General features: G+C 35.7%; 1 protein-coding gene across 1 annotated transcript in view; it reads right to left on the bottom strand.

Annotated features, from left to right (window-relative positions):
- LOC101900915 (uncharacterized) overlaps positions 1 to 21793 on the bottom strand; it is a 97060-nt gene that overhangs the window by 19129 nt on the left and 56138 nt on the right. Inside the window, exon 3 of the mRNA XM_059118063.1 lies at positions 20482 to 20581. Coding sequence (XP_058974046.1) covers positions 20482 to 20581 — 100 coding nt within the window. The remainder of the gene's footprint in view (positions 1 to 20481; positions 20582 to 21793) is intronic.

Below are 21793 nucleotides of genomic sequence, written 5' to 3'. Positions count from 1 at the left end.
TCGAAATGTAGAGAAGCGACTTGATCGAAAACCGAGTCGCATTGGCCGAAATATGGCTCGTGAGCTGAACATATCGCAATACTCCATTCGTCAAATATTGAAAAATGAGCTCGGGGTAAAGCCATTGAAATTCCAAAACTGCCAGAACTTACGCCGCTACAGAAAGAAATTAGACTCAAAAGAGCTAAAGAGTTGCTTCGCTTTGCCGAAGGTGGTAAATTGCCGCATTTGGTTTTCTCCGATGAGAAAACCTTCGATGTCCGTCCACAAACAAAATGATTGTGTTTACTCTGCCAAATAGGTCGCAGAAAATGTGCACCTTCGGTTGGCCACCAGAACTCAATCGACGGTGGCATCAGAATAAATGCCGAATATTATAGCGAAAATATTATGGAAAGTGTATTAAAGCCTTGGGCACGCAAACATTTTGGCCGCAGACCTTGGACATTCCAACAGGACTGGACGCGCCAACCAAGAATGTTTACAAAATTACGTTCCTCGCTTCATTTCCAGCGCACAATGGCCACCAAAATTTCCGGATAAAAATCCGTTGAAATACTTTGTCTGGAGTATTTTGGAAAGCAAGGTTGGCACTAAAAAATACCAAAGTGTCGATCACCTCAAGCAATCGCTTCGCCGGGAATGGGCCAAAATACTGTAGAGCAACATTGGGGCAGCGTGTGACGGTTTCATTGGCCGTTTGAAGGCCATATTACGTGCCAAAGGTGACCAATTTGAACAAATCTAAATTTATTCTAAAATTTGATGCTATTTCCGACATTTTTTGCTTTCATTCAATAAAAATTTAATTTTATCTTACCCTGTATGGAAGTGTGGACCAGCGAGGACAATTTTTGTCATCGATTTTTAAAATATTCGATAGAATTGATGGCAAATATCGTCAAAAACCGAATATTGGGAGGTACAATTATGTGGAAACTATAGGAAAACGTTGACCAATGTACCATATTTTCGATCTTGACCTGCCGGCAGATAAACGACGACGCTATTCAAAATCTTAGCTTTCTATAACATGCCATATATATATATATTTTTTTTTCTTTTCGGTCGGAAATAACTATAACTATATATTAATATATCCTCCATAACATATATGGTGAAAGGTATAAAAATTACGATTGAGGTCCTAAAAGGACTTCCCAAACTATTCTTAAAACATTTAGTTTTTTTCAATATTACGGCTTCCTTAAATATACTATGAAAATTCTAAAATTCTATTCTAAAATCTAAATCTGTGGTATTTTTTTTTTCAAAAATTCTTTAAAAAATCACAGCCATAGCCACAAATGTAATATAATCTTCTTAATGTAGTCTAGAGAGTCCTTCCTAAAAACTGCCTGAAAATCACAAAATGTATACTTTTTACAAATTATAGACCAGATTGCTCTTCTAAATTAGTTCTTAATCTTAATTTCTGGACTCGGTGTCGTATGATGTATTATTTAATAATATAATTAATCATACTCGAAGTGTCCATCTACCCACAAATATATTTGCATGGTTCGAAGATTGAGTCTTAAATTCTCCGAAAAGGTATTCTTATAATTTGTTCGTCCCATACTTATAATCAACTTCAATTGCTATTGTATTTTATTTTTCTCCCGAACTGTATCTATTAATATAAGTGATAATCAAATGAACAAAGTTATGATATAAATTATACTATTAAAATAGTTAATTATAATTTTCCAAGAATTAAACCTCAAACTTTGTTCAAAATGTATATACATTTTAAAACAGTTATGATCTGCATAAAGAAATGAAAGTGAAATTGCTCATTACATCTGAAAAAAAAATTTTGTCATTCGTGCTGACCAGCATAAGAACCGGGCTTCCATATATATTGCCTTTGGTAGCTGCGTTGCCAAAGCAACCAGCCGGTCACTGCTGTTGCGAACATAAAGTGGTAAATGAACATTCGCCCATACTCCGCGTACATTGCCGTCATTCGACTCTCCCAATGGCGGACGCATACAAATCATAATAAAATAATGTTATGGCTTGCGGAGTCATTACCATCATAAATGTGTCACCGAGGTATTGTAGATTATTTTTTTTTGGTATGTATGTGTGTGGGTTTTTTGCACCGCAATAATGTCTCTGTTTACTTTGTAACGATAAAGAGCGAGAGAGGGAGAGAGAGCGCAAGAGGAAGACTAAGGTATCTGTGCATACTTTATGCGATTCCTATAAAATGTAGCTGTATGTGAGAGCATTATGACACTTGAGTTAGTCTTAGTTGGACATTGTTAGTGTTTTTGGAGTATCTAAATAATTATATTTTTAATTAGTTTAAATACTGAAAACCGGTATTGTGGTCATCCAAGAATGTGGATGTGTTAATAATCCTTATATTTTAATAAATGGGAAAATTAATTAGAATTTTATATTGTCGCTTTGGATAATGGTGTATCCCAATTAAAATTGATTCTATTAAATAGTACACTTGTAGGGCAAGATAGATAATCATCAAATAAAACATTGTAGAGATTTTATATTGCACATCCGGCAATAAGAGAAAGTTTAAAAAATAACAAATTTATTTCGAAAAAATAATAATTGTAAAGAAAAGAAAAATCGAGTTGTATGTTATTGAATTCAACGAAATTTAATTGCCCAATAAAATCTCACGTTGTACAAAATCAGGTCTTTTTGACTGAAATATTTCCAAATTAATTTTTCCCAGCTTTAGCCTTAGTTTCGCTAATTTTTGGTTGACCTTTACCTTAATTTTTTCAGCTACAGGAAAAATGTCACTGCACAAAGTATGACCCCAATATCTCCCACTAATAACTCAGTAACGCATGTTGTACTTTAATACTACTCGTACCTTTGGAGTCATTTTTTTCAAAAAATCTGCAATTTTTCTCCAACACTACTCTAAGAGTACATTTTTTCACAACTTAGATTTCTAGCATTCACCGATCGCTTAGTAGTTAGTAGGTTTAAAGTGCGATTTTTTTTGTGCAGATGAGTGAGATATTTTTTTAGATGCAGAGTATTGACATATTAGCTTCAGCCATTTTGCCTGGGCGATGATGATTCAATCTTTTAATAATATGTGGACTACGAATCTTTATCCTCGAAGTCCCGTTTTAAAGTAAATTTTTATACCCTCAGTCATATGGCTACAGAGGGTATATATCATTTGATACAGCCAAAACGTGCCTCATCGAAATAACGGTTTAGGACCCTAGGTCTCATGGGACCAAATCCGTTTCAGGATATTTGGAATCGATCTAGCGATGCCCGTCCGTCCAGCTGGCTGTTGTGCACGATAACTCTCCAAGGAGTATCCAATTTGGTCCAAGCTTGGCGCATCGTAATATTATTATCAAACTTAGATCGAGTTCGGAGATGGGCAATATCGGTCCACTCCTTCTGGTAACTCCCCCGCAAAAGGTCAAACATTTCAAAAAAATATTGTACTGCATAGAAAGAGAGAGGATAATCCGATCTTACTCCAACTTTGAAAGTCCTAATATTTGCATCAGTGCTAGGTCAGTGCGAAACTGACAATATCGGTAGTACCTCCCTAATGTTCAAAATTTTGAACAATTATAACTCTTATAAAATGGGATGTAACAGTCCGATTGTCTTCAAATTATACACATCTCAGTAATTTTATTAAGCAAAGGTCTGGTGTAAAGATGAAATATATCGTATATGGTACCTCCCCCACAACGGGTCCGAATTTTGAATATCCACGAAGCTCATAAAACGTGAAATTAATATCATATTCCATTCAGACTTGGCACATCTCAATATTTCTATCAATACTAGATCTCTTATAAATATGGTAGATATCGGACCATTCCTTCTGGTACCTCCCCCATAAAGCGTCAACGTCTTGAATAGCCAAAACGATTATAAGATCCGAAATAATATACGCTTCTTTATTTATCACACATCCCATTATTTATACTAATATAAGATCTGCTGTGAAGATGGGATATATCGGTCCACTCCATATCTTCCTTTGTTACTTTCGTTGTATATCCCAATTCAAATGTAATTTTATAGCTTCATTTTCGACATTTGCCACATCATACGTATGATTCCACAATTAGCTCCTCAATCCCCAAAGCATGTCATATAAACAGATCCGCTCCCATTACTTAAACAGATGCATAAAATATTCCACAAATCTGGCAACTGAACAAGCCACACACACATGGGGAAAGCAATAAATGCATTAAAGAGAAAGCAATCCGTTAAAATGTTTACAAATCCTCTGCTACTCAAAAAACCAAAAGAAAAAAAATGAGAAACGGAAAAGAGCATATCAAAGCTGATGATGGAACTTTTGGCAATTTTGTCTGTTAGCTACCACCACAAACGAAACATGTTTTCGTGTGGGAATATTAAGTGTAAATACATGTTGTGAGCACTCGTCGGCTACCGCTCCCCCACACCAGCTGACGAAATAAGGAGGAAGATGCAAAAATATAAATTGTTTGATTAATATGTGTAGTGTGAGTGTGTGTTGCTCTGTGAGGGCGGAAGATGAACTGCATTTGCCCAGCATAACAGCATAACATAAACAACAACAAGAACGCATACAACGCTAACATTTCCAGCATTGGCTGTGCAAGTTTTGAACATCTCCTTGGTGCACATCCTTGAAGATGAGTTGAAAGGTAATTTTGCCATTAAACCTGAAGGCATCTCAAAATAATGAAAAACAAGTGGCTGCCATTCATAGTTGGGTAGAATTGCCCTGATGTTGGCGATGATGTCACAAAATTTTGTTAAGATGCACTCTGCCCCAGATGTGGTTGTTGTTGCCGTTGTGATGAAAAGTTCCCTGCAAATACCCATTCCACTGAAAGAGAATATCTCATGCTACTGCAAGAGTTAGATCTTTCATTTGTGAGTCGTCTTGTCTTTGGGGGGAGTGTTCCCTCGTTCGTTCGTATGAGTGTCTCTCTCTCTCTCTGTCTGCCTGTGTGGCTGAACAAATTTCTTAACAAACTCAATTAGTGTGCAATTAGTTTTACATGCAAACGCACACACACATTTACATTTATGAAATGTGGGAGAAATATTTTAGGAAAAGGAAAGGGCTATGCATGAAGGAAATAATATTGTAAAAATTAAGGTTAGGTTATATGGTAAAATTTCTTAATCATTTTGAGCGGAGTGTACACTGCACATAATCTGGCATATTATAATACATAGAAAATTATCTTCAAATCGAGTTAGATTTTTTATAAATCATAATAATATAATTATAATATAATCACATAATCGCTGCATATATATTTCCTATTGTGTAGCTCGGAACTATATCTCAAAATATGTGTGAAATTTATTTAAAATAAGTCAAAAAGTATCACTCGGTTTTGCCGACATGCGTATACCCTCAGCCAATGTTGGATTATTTAAATATATTTTGACTTTTGCTATGATTATTCAAATTGTTGACAATTTCATATGGGAACTAAATAAATATGATATAAATATATAAATATGATATAGGTTTGGGCTATATTGGTTACTTCCGTCATCTTATATGAGAAAATTTTTGGAAAATTTTAAAATGTGCGTGAGGTACAAGTGTTGGATGCTATTTTCGCTTTCTTTCTTTGAACCCTATGTGGGGGAGGTACCAGAATATATGGTCCGATCTGTATAACAGATCTTGTGTTGATGGAAATATTGAGATGTGAAGGGAATCGGATGTTAATTTCGCTTTTTATGAGTTTCATGGATATTCAAAATTTTGACCCTCTCCGGGGGAGATACCAGAAAGAGTGGACCGATATATTCCATCTTCACACCAGATTTTCCATTAAGAAAAAAATTGTAATATGTGTAATTTGAAGATAAGCTGATGCTTATTTCCAGTTTTATGATCGTTTTGTTTATTCAAAACTTTGACCCTTTGTGGGGGAGGTGCCAGAAGGAATCGTTGGATAACTACCGCCTTTATAAAAAAATTTTGTTGATGGAAAAATTGAATTGTGCCAAGTCTGAATTAAATCGGATATTAATTTCGCGTTTATGAGCTTCAAGAATATTCAAAATGATTTGGCCCTCTCTGGGGGAGGTACCAGAAGGAGTGGACCGATATATCCCATCTTCACAGAAAATCTTGTGCTGGTAAAAATAATGGGATGTGTGAAATATGAAGAGAACCGGAAACTTATTTCGGATTTTATAATCGCTTTGGTTATTCAAAACTTTGACCCTTTGTGGGGGAGGTACCAGAAGGAATTGTTCGATTTCCGCCATCTTTATATCAGATCTTGTGCTGAGTGAAATATTGAGATGTGTCAAGTCTGAATGGAATCGGATGTCAATTTCGCGTTTTATGATCTGCATCGATATTCAAAATGTTGTCCCTTTTTTGGGGAGGTACCAGAAGGAGTGGACCGATATATCGCATATGCAGTAGATCTTGTATTAGTAGAAATAATGGGAAGTGTGAAATATGAAGAGAACCGGATGCTTATTTTGGATTTTATTATCGTTTTGGTTATTCAAAACTTTGACCCTTTGTGGGGGAGGTACCAGAGGGAATGGTTCGATTTCTATCATCTTTATATCATGTCTTATGCATATGAAATATTGAGTTGTACCAAGTCTGAATGGAATCGGATGTTAATTTCGGGTTTTATGATCTTCATGAAAATTGAAAATGTGGACCCTTTTGTGGGGGAGGTACCAAGGAGTGAAGCGATATATTCCACCTGCACACTAGACCTTGGGCTAATAAAAAATATTGTGATGTGTGTAATTTGAAGAAAATCGGAATCTTACATCACATTTCATAAGTGTTATAATTATCCAAAATTTTTACCCTTTGTGGGGAGATGTACTTGATGGAGTGTACCGATATTGTCCATTTTCGCACCTGACGTAGCACTGATGCAAATATTAGCAGTTGCAAAGTTGGAGCAAATTCGGATTATCCTTTCTCTTTCTGTGCAATAAAATATATATTTTTTTTTTGAAAATATCGACCTATTCTGAGGGAGGTAGAAGGAGTGGACCGATATTGTTATTCTTCGAACTCGATCTAAGCTTGATAATAATATTACGATGTACAGACGGACGGAAATTGCTAGATCGACTCCATATGTCCTGACACGGATTTGGTGCGAAGATACCTAGGGTCTAAAATCGATATTTCGATGAGGCACGTGTCGGGCGTATCAACTGCTAAATACCCTCTCTAGCCATGTGACTGAGGGTATAATTAGTATGAATTATATATTAAATTCCCCACCAATCTAACTCAATTTCGATGCAGTTCCTTTGTACTGCAACACAATGTATCACAATTTCTATGCTCCTGTGTGATCCACAGGATACCGACATAGTCTCCCAGGACACAGTCTTATTTATGCAGATACATTTATTCGGCGTTTGTATTCTTTCTGAGAAAAAATGTTTGCTTGTTATCCCCCTTCCAGCAATGTTTGTTCCTTTTTTCGCTGAGCTAAGCCGAGGGAACGCCGTTTTTCCCACCCTGTTGATATCACAAACTGCTGCTGAAAGTTTCATCGAACAATTTCTATTTGCTTAAGAATGTGGGAATGTTTATCTTTTCTTTATTTCGCTTCGTTTTCTCTTTTTTTTCTGCTGACCGCCTTGAAATATTTTCAAGAAATAAAACATAAACATTTTAGTTTTAATTTGTCTTTTAAGAAATATGATGGAAATACGAAAGAATAGAAGGAATCAACAAAAGCAGTCAAAGCAATGCAGAAATTAAATGGAATAAAGGAATTGTGCTCCCCTACTTTGTTGGGATGTTGTTTTTTGCTTTCCTCTGCTGTGCAGCTTAAGCGTACACAGAGAAACACACAAACAATAATCATTAGCAAAGTAAAAGTTAAGAAGTATTAAGTACATCTGTGTATGTGTGTGTGTGCGGGCTCGTTCCTCTTCTGTGAAAATCCACTTCACATCTTATCAATACAGTTCAGAGAAAACAGACATTTTCCACAAATTAGGGTGCCGCAAGGCTGCCACAACCACGCCTGTGTTGTCTTGGTTTCTGTGCGTGTGTGTGTCTGTCTGTGTGATAACTAGTCTTTTTTGTTCGCCCACAAATACTTTTCCCCACTTTACTTTGTGGGAGTAGAAGAAGCTGAAGCAGAACACAGAAGCAAAACAATAAACCAAGCATCAAAGTTAATTACCACTGGAACCGTGGCTATACAAAACCAACACTAATCAGATTTGTAAAGTAATCAGTTGTCCTGGCAGTCTTCGAGGGCCTGGAGAACCGCAAGCCAACGCTGGCTGCCGGTTTCTGCGAAATGTTGCATTAGGAGCTACTTACTTTCATCAGGAACGCAACATTGTTAGTAAATATATTTAGTGTGACATTTGTGGAAAGAAGAAAAACAAAAGCCCACATCGGGAGGAACTCACAGGACGTCCTGGCTTGGGTTTAGTTGGAGTTGTTAGTGAGAAGAAGCAGATTATAAAGCAAGTTGTTGTTAGATGTTTTCCGGCAAATGCCAGTATCTTAGCCGACAGAATGCGGATTTACCAAATGTCAAGGTGGAATGTGTTTTAATGAATTAATTTTTGGGGTGAGAGGTGATAAATGGTAGCTGAGACACCTGTTAGTGCATTATAAGTGAAAGGAACTTTGAGTTCTAAATGAAAATGTATCGTTTTTAATAACAACCGAAAATACTGAATCACATACCAAAGAAACACTCTTTGTGTAAATCAATTTTTCGTGATAAAAAATCGATGTTTTCCAGTTATGAAATTTGGAAGAGAACGCAAAATTGCAAAATTCTATGATATAGAGAAAATACATTTTAAAGCTCTTTAATGCAAGTATATTAATATTTTAGATATAACAGTTGAAAAGTTTGACTATTATAAACTCTAGTTTTAAATTTCCAAATTAATTGCAAAAAACCGACTTTCAGCCAAAATTAAACCAACAGCTCCACTAAAATTTGAGACACATCATACCAAATTGGTTGGAATAGTGAACGTGGGATACATATGTAGGGGTTATTCAAAAATAAATAATTATAGTAAATACCCCCGGAGAAGGTATTTACTATAAGTATTTATTTTTCTACAACCAAAAAAAAAAAAAAAAAAAAACACTTATACCAAAATCTGGAACGTACAGGGTGAGATAAAAAAACTGCAACAAAGTCAAACGCTATAATTTTTAATTTTTTTTTTAATTTTATTGAACGTTAGCAAAACATGTTAAAAAGCAGTAAGTTCGGCCGCGCCTGAACTGTGAATACCCTCCACCATTTGAAACGAATTTGGAAATTTTCAAAAAATAAAATCCTTAAAAAATTCTATTAAAATTTTAAAAATACCGAATATAGCCGAAATAATATTTGAAATAATTCCGGTGAATAATGTCGCTAAAATCATCAAAATACCGAAAATTGGGAGGTACCGTTATATGGGGGCTATACGAAGACGTGAACCTGCACAGACAATTTTCTGTCATAGGCTGTAGTATCCATTACGAATCTCAAATACCAAATTTGAAACAATTCCGGCGAATAATATCGGGAGGTATCGTTATATGGGGGCTATATGAAAACGTGGACCTATATGGCCAATTTACGAACTTAACCTTCCTACGGGAAAAATAAACACGTGTGCAAAATTTTAGCCTTCTTTCTCAATTCGTTCGAAAGATATCGTGATTACAACAGACAGACGGACAGGGCTAAATCGACTTAGAATTTTACTCTAATCAAGAATATATATACTTTGTTGGGTCTGACATGAGTATTTCGAGGAGTTACAAACGGAATGACAAAGTTAATATACCCTCCATAGTATGGTGGAGGGTATAAAAGTGTCGGAAATAGCATCAAATTTTAGAATAAGTTTAGATTTGTTCGAATTTGTCACCCTTGACACGAATTACGGCCTTCAAACGGCCCATATAACTGTCATACGCTGCCCGAATGTTGCTCTGCGGTATTTTGACCCATTCCCGGCAAAGCGCTTGCTTGAGGTGATCGACACTTTAGTATTTTTTAGTGCCAACCTTGCTTTCCAAAATACTGCAGACTCAATTTTCCAACGGATTAGTATCCGGAGATTTTGGTGGCCATTGTGGGCTGGAAATGAAGCGAGGAATCTCATTTTGTAACCATTCTTAGGTGGCGAGTGCTGAGTGCGATGGTGCTGAGTCCTGTTGGAAAGTCTTAGGTCTGCGGACAAAATGTTTGCGTGCCCAAGGCTTTAGTACACCCTCCAGAATATTTTCGCTATAATATTCGACATTTATTCTAATGTCACTGTCGAATAATCCGAGGGGAGAGCGACCATCGACTGTTATGGTGGCCCACACCATCACCATGGTCGGAGCTTGAGTTCTGGTGGCCAAACGAAGGTGCACATTTTCAGCTGACCTCTTTGGCAAGTAAACACGTTAATTTTGTTTGTTTACAAACTGCTGGACAACGAATGTTTTCTCATCGGAGAAAAATAAATTTGGCAGTTCACAACTTTCGGGCAAGCGAAGCAACTCTTTAGATCTTTTGAGAATATTTTCTTTTGAGTTTATTTTCGTTCTGTTAATGTGTAAGATATTGCACTTTTTGGAATTTTAATGGCTTTACCCCGAGAACATTTTTCATTATCTGCCGAATGGAATATAGCGATATGTTCAGCTCACGAGCCATTTTCGGCCACTGCAAGGGGGGTTTCGATCAAGTAGCATCTTTACTTTTCGAACCATTTCTGCTGATGTTGTTCTTTTCTTCCGTCCACTTCCTTGACGTCGGGCTACTGGCTACGAGTGATGGTACGAGACACAAATTTACATTTAAATGCTGGAGTGCTCTTACTATAGCCAGTTGTGGTTTTCTAGCTAAATGTAAAGAAATCACACTATCACGCTTGAATTCCATCACGAATATCTTTTTTTTCTGGAAAATTTTCACCAAAATGTTTTTGTAAGCTTGTAAACAATATAATGAGCTGTCAGTGGAATAATTTTAACAGCTGCCGGAAGAGTGGCTTAGAAATGACAGCAGTCTGAAGTTGGTTGCAGTTTTTTTCATCTCACCTGTACTAAAATTCAATATATTCTAAATAACTGTTTCTTTTCAGAAAATAGTTATTACAATTTACTCCAATTCCAAAATCCGATGTCATTTTTGAATCGAACTATTACAATTCATCCCAATTTCATAAGTATAATGATCAAAATTTCCAAAATTTCCAGCCACAAACCACGTTATTATATTTCAATTATTTGTTGTACTCCCCAAAATTGCTCTAATAAAAACCAGTCGCTTGTCATTCATAAAAATACATAATCATTCGACAAGGTCATAAAACATCTAAGAAGTCATAAAGTCATCCTCAGTATCTGCAAAAAGAGAAAAAAAGAGAGAAACTGCATCTGCTTATTGATGTAATACAATGAGGTTATAAAAGAAAGTTCATTTATAAAACGTGTCTGGACGAAGTTCAATGACACTGCGCAGAGATGGATGGCGTTTAAAAGTACTGCAACATCAACACCATCACCACTACCAACACCAATACAAAAAACCACAATGATAATATTTATTTTTTGGAGAAACTGGGAGAGAGAGGAGGGGGTGACAAAAGGAAAAATACTGCACAGCATGGATGAAGGTGACTCAACAGCTGTTCGGTATAATTTCTTCAGAAAAAATTGAATATATAAAGGCAAAGCAATGTGTTCCCTCGACAGGACTTTAAATATTCAATACTCCCTTTAAGGCTGTTAAAAAACTTCATTACCCAATTAAAACCCTGATATCAAGTGCCGTACAGATGTTGCATTTTGGGCATCAACAATTTACACTCGAGTGCTTCTATCCATGAAAAAATAAAAAGAAGTTTTTTACCAAATCCAATAACTAAGTTAAACGAACCGCATCAATGCCTCTTCGGTTGGCCATTATTAATGGAGACACTTTTTTTAATTTGTTTATGCTTCAAGTTTTCTTTTGGCGAATTTTTAAGCAATATTTTGTGTTTTCTTTTTTTATTTTCTTTTCTGGCCAAATTTAATGGTGGCAACTTAAAATGAAAACTTTTGTTAAACGAACGCCCACCTACCACAGAATAATCGAATTTTCTGTTTTTCCTTAAGTTTCCTGTGATTTACTTTACGATTACATTATTTCATTCATACAATTCCATTCATATTTATATTTACACCCACACGCGAACAGAGACACACTTATGCAGGGATATGTCGGAAAATCTGTTAGGGAAGGTGTGTATGAGTAGAAAGCAGAAACTTCTGAATGATATTTATTTCCTTTTCCCCGCCGATAAAATCGACGTTCTTCTTTTCCGTTTGAGGTTTAGAAGGAAAATCGTTCCACGTACTATTCTCTTCATATATATGTATTTTCAATTTTTCAATTGAAAATCTATTTATGAGTCATTCCATAACTAACGTTTTTGATTACAGAGTAATAAGCGCTGAATTTCAAGGCAGTCCAAAAAAAAAAGCTGATAGGTGGCGAATTCAAACCGAAGTTTTCTCTAGCTGTCAAAGGTATTTGTGGGAATTTCCCAAAGAAAAGAAAGTAATTAAATATGCTTTTATTTATTTTTTTTTTTTTCAGAAGAGCTCTATATTTTTCACAATTTTTATTTCCTGAATACTGAATAGAGTAGGACAAAATGTAGGTGAGGAATTCTGTTGTAATTTTGCTCTAACTTTTAGTAGAGTTATAAAAATAAGCATTTACAGAAACTTAATATTTCTTTCCAAAATCAAAACTTCAAAATAAAATAAAAACAAGAAAAAAGATGTAGCTTCGGCTGGGGCGAACTTTGAATACCCTCCACCAGTAGGAAAGAATTTCCGAATTTTGAAAAAAAAAATAAAATCCGTTAACAATTCTTGCAACTTTTGTCAATATTCAAATCGACTATTGTGGAGAGTACAACAAGTGAAAAAACAGTAAGTTCGGTCGGGACGAACTTTGAATACCCTCCACCATTTCGAAGGAATTTGCAAATTCTCAAAAAATAAGTTACAGCTAAGATAATAAAAATACCGAATATGAGCCCCTGGGCCGGCATATAAAATTTCAGTTCATATGATGTTCTACCCATTAAGAACCTCAAATTATAAATATTTTCGGTCATAAAAATACTGAATATAGGGAGGTACAGTTATTCAGGGTGAGATGCAAAAAACTGCAACCAACTTCAGACTGGAATCATTTCAATGCCTCTCGTCCGACAGTTGTTAAAATGATTCCAGTCCGACAATTGTTAAAATTATTCCAGCGTCACTATAATGTTTACAAGCGTACCAAAGAAATTTGGTGAAAATTGTCCAGAAAAAAAAGTTATTCGTGATAGCGCGATAGTGTGATCTCTTTATTTTTGGCTGGAAGACCACAAGTGGCTATCGTTAGAGCACCTCAGCATTTAAATGTGAAAAAATCTTTTGTGTCTCGTACCAACGCTCGTTTCTGTGATACTGGTAGCGTAGCCCGACGTCAAGGAAGTGGACGGAAGAAAACAGCAACATCAACAGAAATGGTTCTAAAAGTAAAGAAGCGACTTAATCGAAACCCTTGTCGAAGTGGCCGAAAAATGGCTCGTGAGCTGAACACACCGTATTAATCAACAGTGGCATCAGAATAAATGCCGAAAATGTCGCGAAAATATTCAGGGGGTGTATTAAAGCCTTGGACATTCCAACAGGACTTAGCACCATCGCACTCAGCACGCGCCACCCAAGAATGGTTACAAATGGTCATTTCCAGCGACAATGGTCACTAAAATCTCCAGATACCAATCCGTTGGACTATTGTCTCTGGAGTATTTTGGAAAGCAAGACTGGCACTAAAAAATAGCAAAGTGTCGAACACCGAGAGCAAGCGCTTCGCCGGGAATGAGCCAAAATACCGCAGTGCAACATTCTGGTAACGTGTGACGGTTTCATTGGCCGTTTGAAGGCCATAATTCGTGTCAAAGGTGGCCAATTCAAACAAATCTAAACTTATTCTAAAAGTTGATGTATTTCCGACATTTTTGGTTTTCATTCAATAAGATTAAAAAAAAAATGTAAAAATTATGGCGTTTAAGTTTGTTGCAGTTTTTTTTATCTCACCCTGTATAGAGCCCATTTTTAATAAGAAGATTCCTCCAGACCTCACACATATATGAGTAAAATTTTATCAACCTACTATTTCGTTCGGAGGCTAGAATGGATTCCACAGACATAGAATTGAATATTGATCAAGTTAATATGATTTGAACTATCTCATATATTTCCATATGTACTTCCACGTAGAGGGTATTGGCATTGGTATGTTTACCAGTCGCATCGATAAAATTGGCGACACACGGATGTTTTCGATATTCCAGCTGTATGGATTTTTTGGAATATCGGAATAATTGTTTGTAGCTATCTATGTACATATGTTTACGAAGCGAGGAAAAAAATAGAAAAAAAAAACGAATGATAACATTTCATTTAAATTGTATATAAAATTATACAGCATTTATATTCATTTGTGTGTGTACACTGTACATGTGTCCTGAGGAATAAATCCCCACCCTCCACACACATCTACAAAGTGTGCTTGCGAAAAAATTCCTCGATGAGTGTGAAAATTATGTGATGATGACAGATATTCCAAGTGGGTCCTCCATTGTGTTTTCCATCAGGACAGGACATCGTGTCATGCTTGAATGATTCGATGTGAGTAGAGTTGGAGGGGTTTTGTTTGACACATTCACATGCCGTGTAGACATTTTTATTTATTCTTTCCTGTAGGCAAGTTTTTTGTTGTTTTACTTAGTTCTGCGTTTTTTTCCTCTTTATTTAGTTATATTCGCTTTGTGTTAATATTAACATTACGACGCTCGTGCCAATTTGTAGTCCCCGAGGTTTCTATTTAAGTCTCTTGTACTTCATGATGATTTGTGTTTTTGCCTCTTTGCCATGGAGATGGGTCAAATGTGTCATACATATGAAGTTGGAGTGTTAGGTATTTAAAAGCCTAAAGGACATTTCTTTGCCTCGTTATGACTTATTTTAAGCAATATTTTGCTGATTGAGATTTACATGGCTTAAGATTTCAATGTGAATTTCCTATTTATTTATTCTGACTTCAAATCCAACAGAGTGAAATATTCGTTTCTTATAGTTACCTATAAAAGAAAATAAAATTATTTCTTTCCACGAAATCCATTTGCATTTTGTCACACCTTTACCAAATATTCGTGTTACAACTAAATCAAAAATTACAGTTACTGCAAAACTGAATTACCTCCATTTGAAATTAAATTAATTAAAATCGAGTTGATTACCCAACGTTGGTTAATTCCTGTCATATTTTCCACCAAAATGTGTAGGATTTACAGAAAGATTGTTAATTGTTTTTTAACACGATTATCTTTGGCAACTTGATGTCAGCACAGAATGTGTCACCGCCTCCCACTCTCATCAAACCCCTTGTGGGAGATTTATGATGAATGATTGGATGGAGGAATGGCTGGTGGATGGGTGGGTGTAAAGGCAGGAAGTACATTCATGTTAATAAATTAAATATTAATGTAAATTTCACGCTGTGCTAAAGTGCGGATGTCATCAGACCCAGATGACAGATTAACAAATAATTTATGTTGTTAACGCCAAACATATTTGACATGTGTACGAACGAAATCATGACAACGAACGATTAATGTACATATGTATCGGTGTACAGTGTATGACAATCGTTAAAAGGCTGAGGCATAAACTATAGATTAGGTTATTCAAAAGTGGGAGTGGAAATGGAATTTTGCAGTAAGAGTTTAATTAAAGGAGAATTTTCAGATGCTAATATCACGTTGTTACGTCTGTAACAGAAAGAAGTGGAAATGGTGCAAAGTTTGGCTGCCTGATTCTTTAATACTTTTTATCATATATGGCATTGATCTCAAAATGCTTTAAAAATAGTTTGGAAGAAAGTGCCAACATTCAGCTAGATACGTACAGGTATATAGCTAAATCTAAGAAAAATACCTTTTTTTCAGCACAATATAATCCTGTATTGAACCTTTATTATAGGAAGGGTTTCTTCCTCTAGAAAATCCAAAATGTCGTATTATTGTTAAGTTCGAGTTGAAAAGAAGGTCACTTTTATTTTGTGATAATTTGTAGCTGACAACTTTTGGCAAGGGTGTATCCTAGAGACTATAAATATAAGCTTCCAAAATTCGTCCACATCAAGTGAATTTATGGAAAAAGTTTTAGAAAAAAAAACGAAATTGGGCGTTAGCAGTTAACTTAATGTAATAACTAAAAGGTAAATATTGGGAAGTTCAGTCCATGATATTGAATTCCACAAAGCCAAGGACACGGCGCAGTGTAATTTGGTGGATCAATATATTTTTATATGCAAGGAGGCATTAAATCAATTGAGATAAAACATCAACTTGCTAACATGTGGTTAGGGTCTTTAAATGCCTCAAATGGCGGCTATGGAGAACTATGTCATTTTTTTTTATGAACAAAATGGATATTCAGGGAGGAAGGGGAGGTACCAGAAGGAGTGGACCGATATATTCCATCTTAACACCAGACTTCTGGTTAATAAAATTATTGGGATGTATTAAATTTGTAGACAATCGGACTCTTACATCACATTTTATAAGAGTTGTAATTATTCAAAAAATTAACCCTTTGTGTGGGAGGTACGTGTAGTATCAGAAGGAGTGGACCGATACTGCCCATCTCGAACTCGATCTATGTTTGACAAAGAAAATTACGATGTACCAAATTTGGACGAAATCGGATACTCCCTTCGAGAGTTATCGTGTGCACCAGCCAGACAGACGGGCATCGCTACATCGACTCCAAATGTCCTGAAACGGATTTGGTTCAAAGAGACATAGGGTCTAAAACCGTTATTTCGATGAGGTACGTTTGGGCCGTATCAAATGATATATACCCTCTCTAGACATATGGTTGAGATATAAAAAGAGTTTTTCCTTCTTTGACTTCGGTCGTTTGTTTGAATAGTCGGCGTATGAGTGATATGAAAAATCACTTATACGTTCAGGCGTACCGAACTATTAACTAGATTGACAAAACTCTGGGTATACAGGGTTGCCCATATTCGACGGACCCATAACTCTTTGGGCCCATTCCAATCGACGAGGCTTGTCCGCAGGCAACATTCTTTGCGTCAATTAAATTTTGTACGGGAACAAATGCAAGTCAATGCGAATAATCTGTTGTAAAGTGGACCGAGCCATGCCCAACTGCTGAGAACGGCGTTTTTGGGATGTTCTTGGGGATCTCTCAACACTGGCTCGTACGGCGGCGATATTCTCGGCCGATCGCCTTGGTCGACTTTTATATGGCCTCTTCGGATTTTTTTTTTTTTGGTGTTCTTAATTGTGTTCTTAGAAGGCGCACTTCTCACATTTTTAAATGTTTTAAAAGCAATTGACTTCTTCTGTTGAATGTAAATTTCAACTATTTCAGAGCGTCCGCGTGGCGTGTATTGGTTCATGGTAAAAATCTGCTTGGACTGACGCTTCAAACGCGGTATGTCATTAAGCGATGTGACATCTCTGTCAAAAGTTATGGTGTTGCCAGATGGGTCCGTCGAATATGGGCAACCCTTTACTTGTTCTGTATTATTAGTTTTCACTCCCAAGTTCCCATTAAATCAGGTGGTATGTGATACTCTGAGTTCTGTGTCTGAAAATTAACTCTTGGCAAAAATATCCAATATGTTTCTGGAACTTTCAAATTTTAGAAACTTTGAGTATAGTCTATTTGTTGGAGAGTATAAAATTGTCGAATCTACTTATTAATTTGTTGGAAGTTAGAAGAAAATAACTAAGTATTCCTTTTTCGTATTTGATTGATGTTTAGCATCAATATTTTGCCATGTTTGAAGAAATACGAAATTTAATTTTTGCTTTGGGGAAGGTGATGGATAAGATTTCCAAATAGAGTACGCTTTTGGAACTGACAATTTTTGAAGTTAATGTTATGATTTGGTAATTTTTTTTAACTATTTTAGGAACTCCGATCTATTTATATGCGACATCTTTATTTTATTATTATATAATTTATTTATAATTATACAATTAATTTATTATTATTTTTTTGGGATACAGGGGACTAATATCGTATCACCTATGCTTCATACATGATTTCTTTAAAATACTGAATTTTACAGTGTATTAGATGTCGGTCAAATTAGAATCTCTCTTCGAGTATTATCGGTCGCACAAAACGGATTTTTTTCAATGAGAAATAAAAGGTGTCTTTCAGCCAAGAATTTATAAAAATATAACTATTAACTATTTTAACTCAACGTTCCTTGGATTTTTCAATTTTATCTAGAGCTCTTTATTGAAATTCCTATGACGATAACATCTAATTAATTTTTGAATTAAAGCATCTTTGTTTTGAACTTATCTTCTGTTGAATGCATCGATATGTTCATTCTCTCTTACATTCCTGGGTTCTCAAGAGTACAAAGTTCGTTCTCTCTCCGCTCCTTATTTTGCCTGACATTTTTGATACAACAGTAGCGGAAAAGTCGAAATGAGAACACCTTGTCAAAGACGCCACTTTAAATAACCTGTCAAAGGTAGATCCAATACACATGGTAGCTTTATTAAAAGTCCTCCTTAAGATTTCCTCAGATTGGTTATATTTTGATTTAAATAAAAACATCTTTCTAATACAGTAACTGTCACATAATTCAATGACTTTCCAACAAATTGATTGGATAGGCCACCTTTCAGTTTTACGCCGTGTGCTGAGGTAAGGGGGATATCGTAAAAATGTTAAAATAGCTTTTAAAGGTTATTTCACAAAATTTATCTCTTTGTTTATCGCCAAGAATATTCCTTCAAAGATAAGGGGAAGAAGAGGGACAGAAGATATTTAGTCATGTGTAAGAATTTTTCTTTCAATTTCCCGCTCTAATAACTTGGAAAAATGTTAGTTGTTGTGCCGCCACTGCCGCCGCCACCACCGTCACCACAATGAGTCATTCATTGTTCCTTTGGCTGAAAGTTTTCACAACATCAGAATTTTGCCCGGCATCTTCAAAGACGAACCTGAATATCATTAAAGGTCGTTACAAAAAAAATATCACATCTCTACCCGCCAAGGATGATTCTTTGAAGATGTTGTGTTTAGTTGGTTTGCTTAGCTGGCTTGCGGGTCCTTTGTTTAAAACACTTTCTCATGTTTATAATAAATAGAAATCCCCGCACTTCCTACCTGTGCAAGAAGAGGGAATTCAAATTTAGGTAATAGCTTTACCTAAACGTAAACTACAAAATTGGAGAGGGCTACTAACAGGTGAATGGAGATGTTTTTGCACGCTACATTGCTATAAACTGTACGGTGGTTCTAAAGTAAAGTTGGTGTTTTAACCCAAATATTTCCTCCAATCTCATTCTCTAAGCCTGATCTAAATTTATTCCCCAAGCACTTAAATGCTTGAAATATTAATATTTTTTTAAGGAAAATATAATTTAGAAGACTTTTTCTTCATTCCTAGAAGTGTCACACTCATCATTCTGCCCTTTCCCTAAACTGTTAGGTTTTGTGGAAAAAGAAGTGATATCGCTCTTTTTATTTGAGTAGAGTATCAAATAACCGGAATCGCTGACGTCTATTTTTGTTTTGTTTGCCATATTTATGAATTTCTTAGAAAATGATTTTGTCTCGCCAACAATGATGCCAGCTTTTGTGAGAAGAAAACAAAGATGTTTAGCAGCGATAAGCAACGTTTAGCTTAAGTGTCTTGGACGATAACCCCACATAAATCTCCAATAGAATATGAAACAAAAACGTTTAACACCTTTAGCCAGACAATTTTCGCCAAATATCCACTTTCCCTGACGAGTCCACATTGACTCAATTTAAATTTAAATGTAAATTCATTCTTTGCCATCTCCATCTCCATCTTCCTACAACCTGACAACCCACCAGGCAACCAAGCAGTCTTCCAACCAGGCAGCCAGCCAGTCAGTGTTTGTCGTATCATTCCACCAAGACTACTACCAGAAAAAAATATCCGACATAATACAATTAAGATGGAAACAAGATGGCAGCGGATGGGGAGGTGGTGGTGGTGGTGTTGGAATGTGGGAGGGAGAGATTGTCCCAAATAAAGTTAGTCATTCATTTTCACCAACACCGCACAAAACTAAGGCAAAAACAACGTGCCATAAAAATTGTTTAGATGTAAATAGATTTTGTAGAAATTTCCTTAAGGCAGCAACAGAGAACAGCAAAAACACAAAACTGAGACCAGAGGTAGAGGTAATGGCTCCGCCAGCTACGACGGAAAGAAATCTGTGTTTACCATGCTGTTATGTTTGTGTTTCTGTTTCAGTTTCTGTTTGCCGTCTGTTTAAGTGGGTGTTTATCAGTTGCCGTTTTGCGTTTTCACGCTGCTGCCGCGCTTCTTCATTCTTCTTTCTCCGTTTTCCGTTCTCCATTCTCCGTTTACTTACCGCCAACATAGATGTCAACTTGTGTCCAATTAAGTTTTGTCGCAATACTTTTAACGGCAAAGGAAATTGCCTCGTATGATGGTAGAAAATTGCTTGATTCCTGGAAGTAGATAAAATAAACAACAAGAACAACAATCAGACAAGATATAAACAAACAAAATTTTGATTTTTATATGCACACATACATATGTAAATAGAGATGTAAATGTGTCGGCATGGGCGGAGGATTTACATATGTTCATACATTAGCAGTTCGATATTGATTTATTGGTCGTTTGAAATGTGTGCATAGTTAAATCAAATAATATTGAAAGCTAGCCTTAAGAAATACTACCTTTCCACAGATTTTGAAGATTTGTGAGAGCCAGTAAAGGCTATGTATGGTACTGATGTGACATGAAATTGTGTGTATAAAATTAAGTCATTCAAAAATTTGTTTGTCCTAGACACGAACATATGTTGTGTTCTTAAAATAATCGTAATTTCTCTAAATTTTGTTGAAATTAAATTAGAAATTTATAGACTAGAAAGACATGATGTCATATTTCCGCAAAATAATAGATAAGAGAACCCTCCCTTAATCAACATATAGTTGAGAATCTTTTCCAACCATTATAACCATTACATTTCATTACATTCCACATTCCACTGATTTTAAAGATTTGTAAGAGTCAATTAAGGCTATGTTATCGAGCTTTTTTAATCAAATTGAGATTTTTCATCGAGATGCAGTTTCCGGTCAAATTTTCCTATGCATATAAAATTAAGTTAGCCAACATTTTAGAGGTGCCTACAAGCCTAGAGGCGAAAATATTTTGCGATTTTGAAAAATCGTAATTTTTCTAAATTTCTACCACAGTTACGGTTTTGTTTTAAAAAAAAATCAAAATTTACAGACTGGAAAGACATTATGTCATATTTCGGCATAATGATAGATGAGAGAACCCAACCTTAGCCCATCCTCAACTATGAACCGTTCCCAAACATTATGTTTATAACTTTGCACAACCTTAGCCTTATGTCTAAAAAAGGTATATAGGGTGAAATGATAAAACTGCAACCAACTTCATTTCCAAGCCACTCGTCCGACAGCTGTTAAAATTATTCCAGTGGTAGCTCATTATATTGTTTACAAGCGTTCAAAAGCATTTTGGTGAGAATTTTCCAGAAAAAAAGTTATTCGCGATGGAGTTCAAGCGTGATGGTGTGATTTCTTTATATTTCGCTCGAAATCCACAAGTGGCTATCGTTGGAGCACTCCAGCATTTAAATGTAAATAAATCTTTTGTGCCTCGTACCATCGCTTGTTACG

This window comes from Musca domestica, unplaced genomic scaffold, assembly GCF_030504385.1.
Source record: "Musca domestica strain aabys unplaced genomic scaffold, Musca_domestica.polishedcontigs.V.1.1 12, whole genome shotgun sequence".
Classification (NCBI taxonomy): Eukaryota; Metazoa; Arthropoda; class Insecta; order Diptera; family Muscidae; genus Musca; species Musca domestica.
The sequence above is the reverse complement of the archived record's forward strand: the minus strand, read 5'-3'. Positions and strand labels throughout refer to the sequence as shown.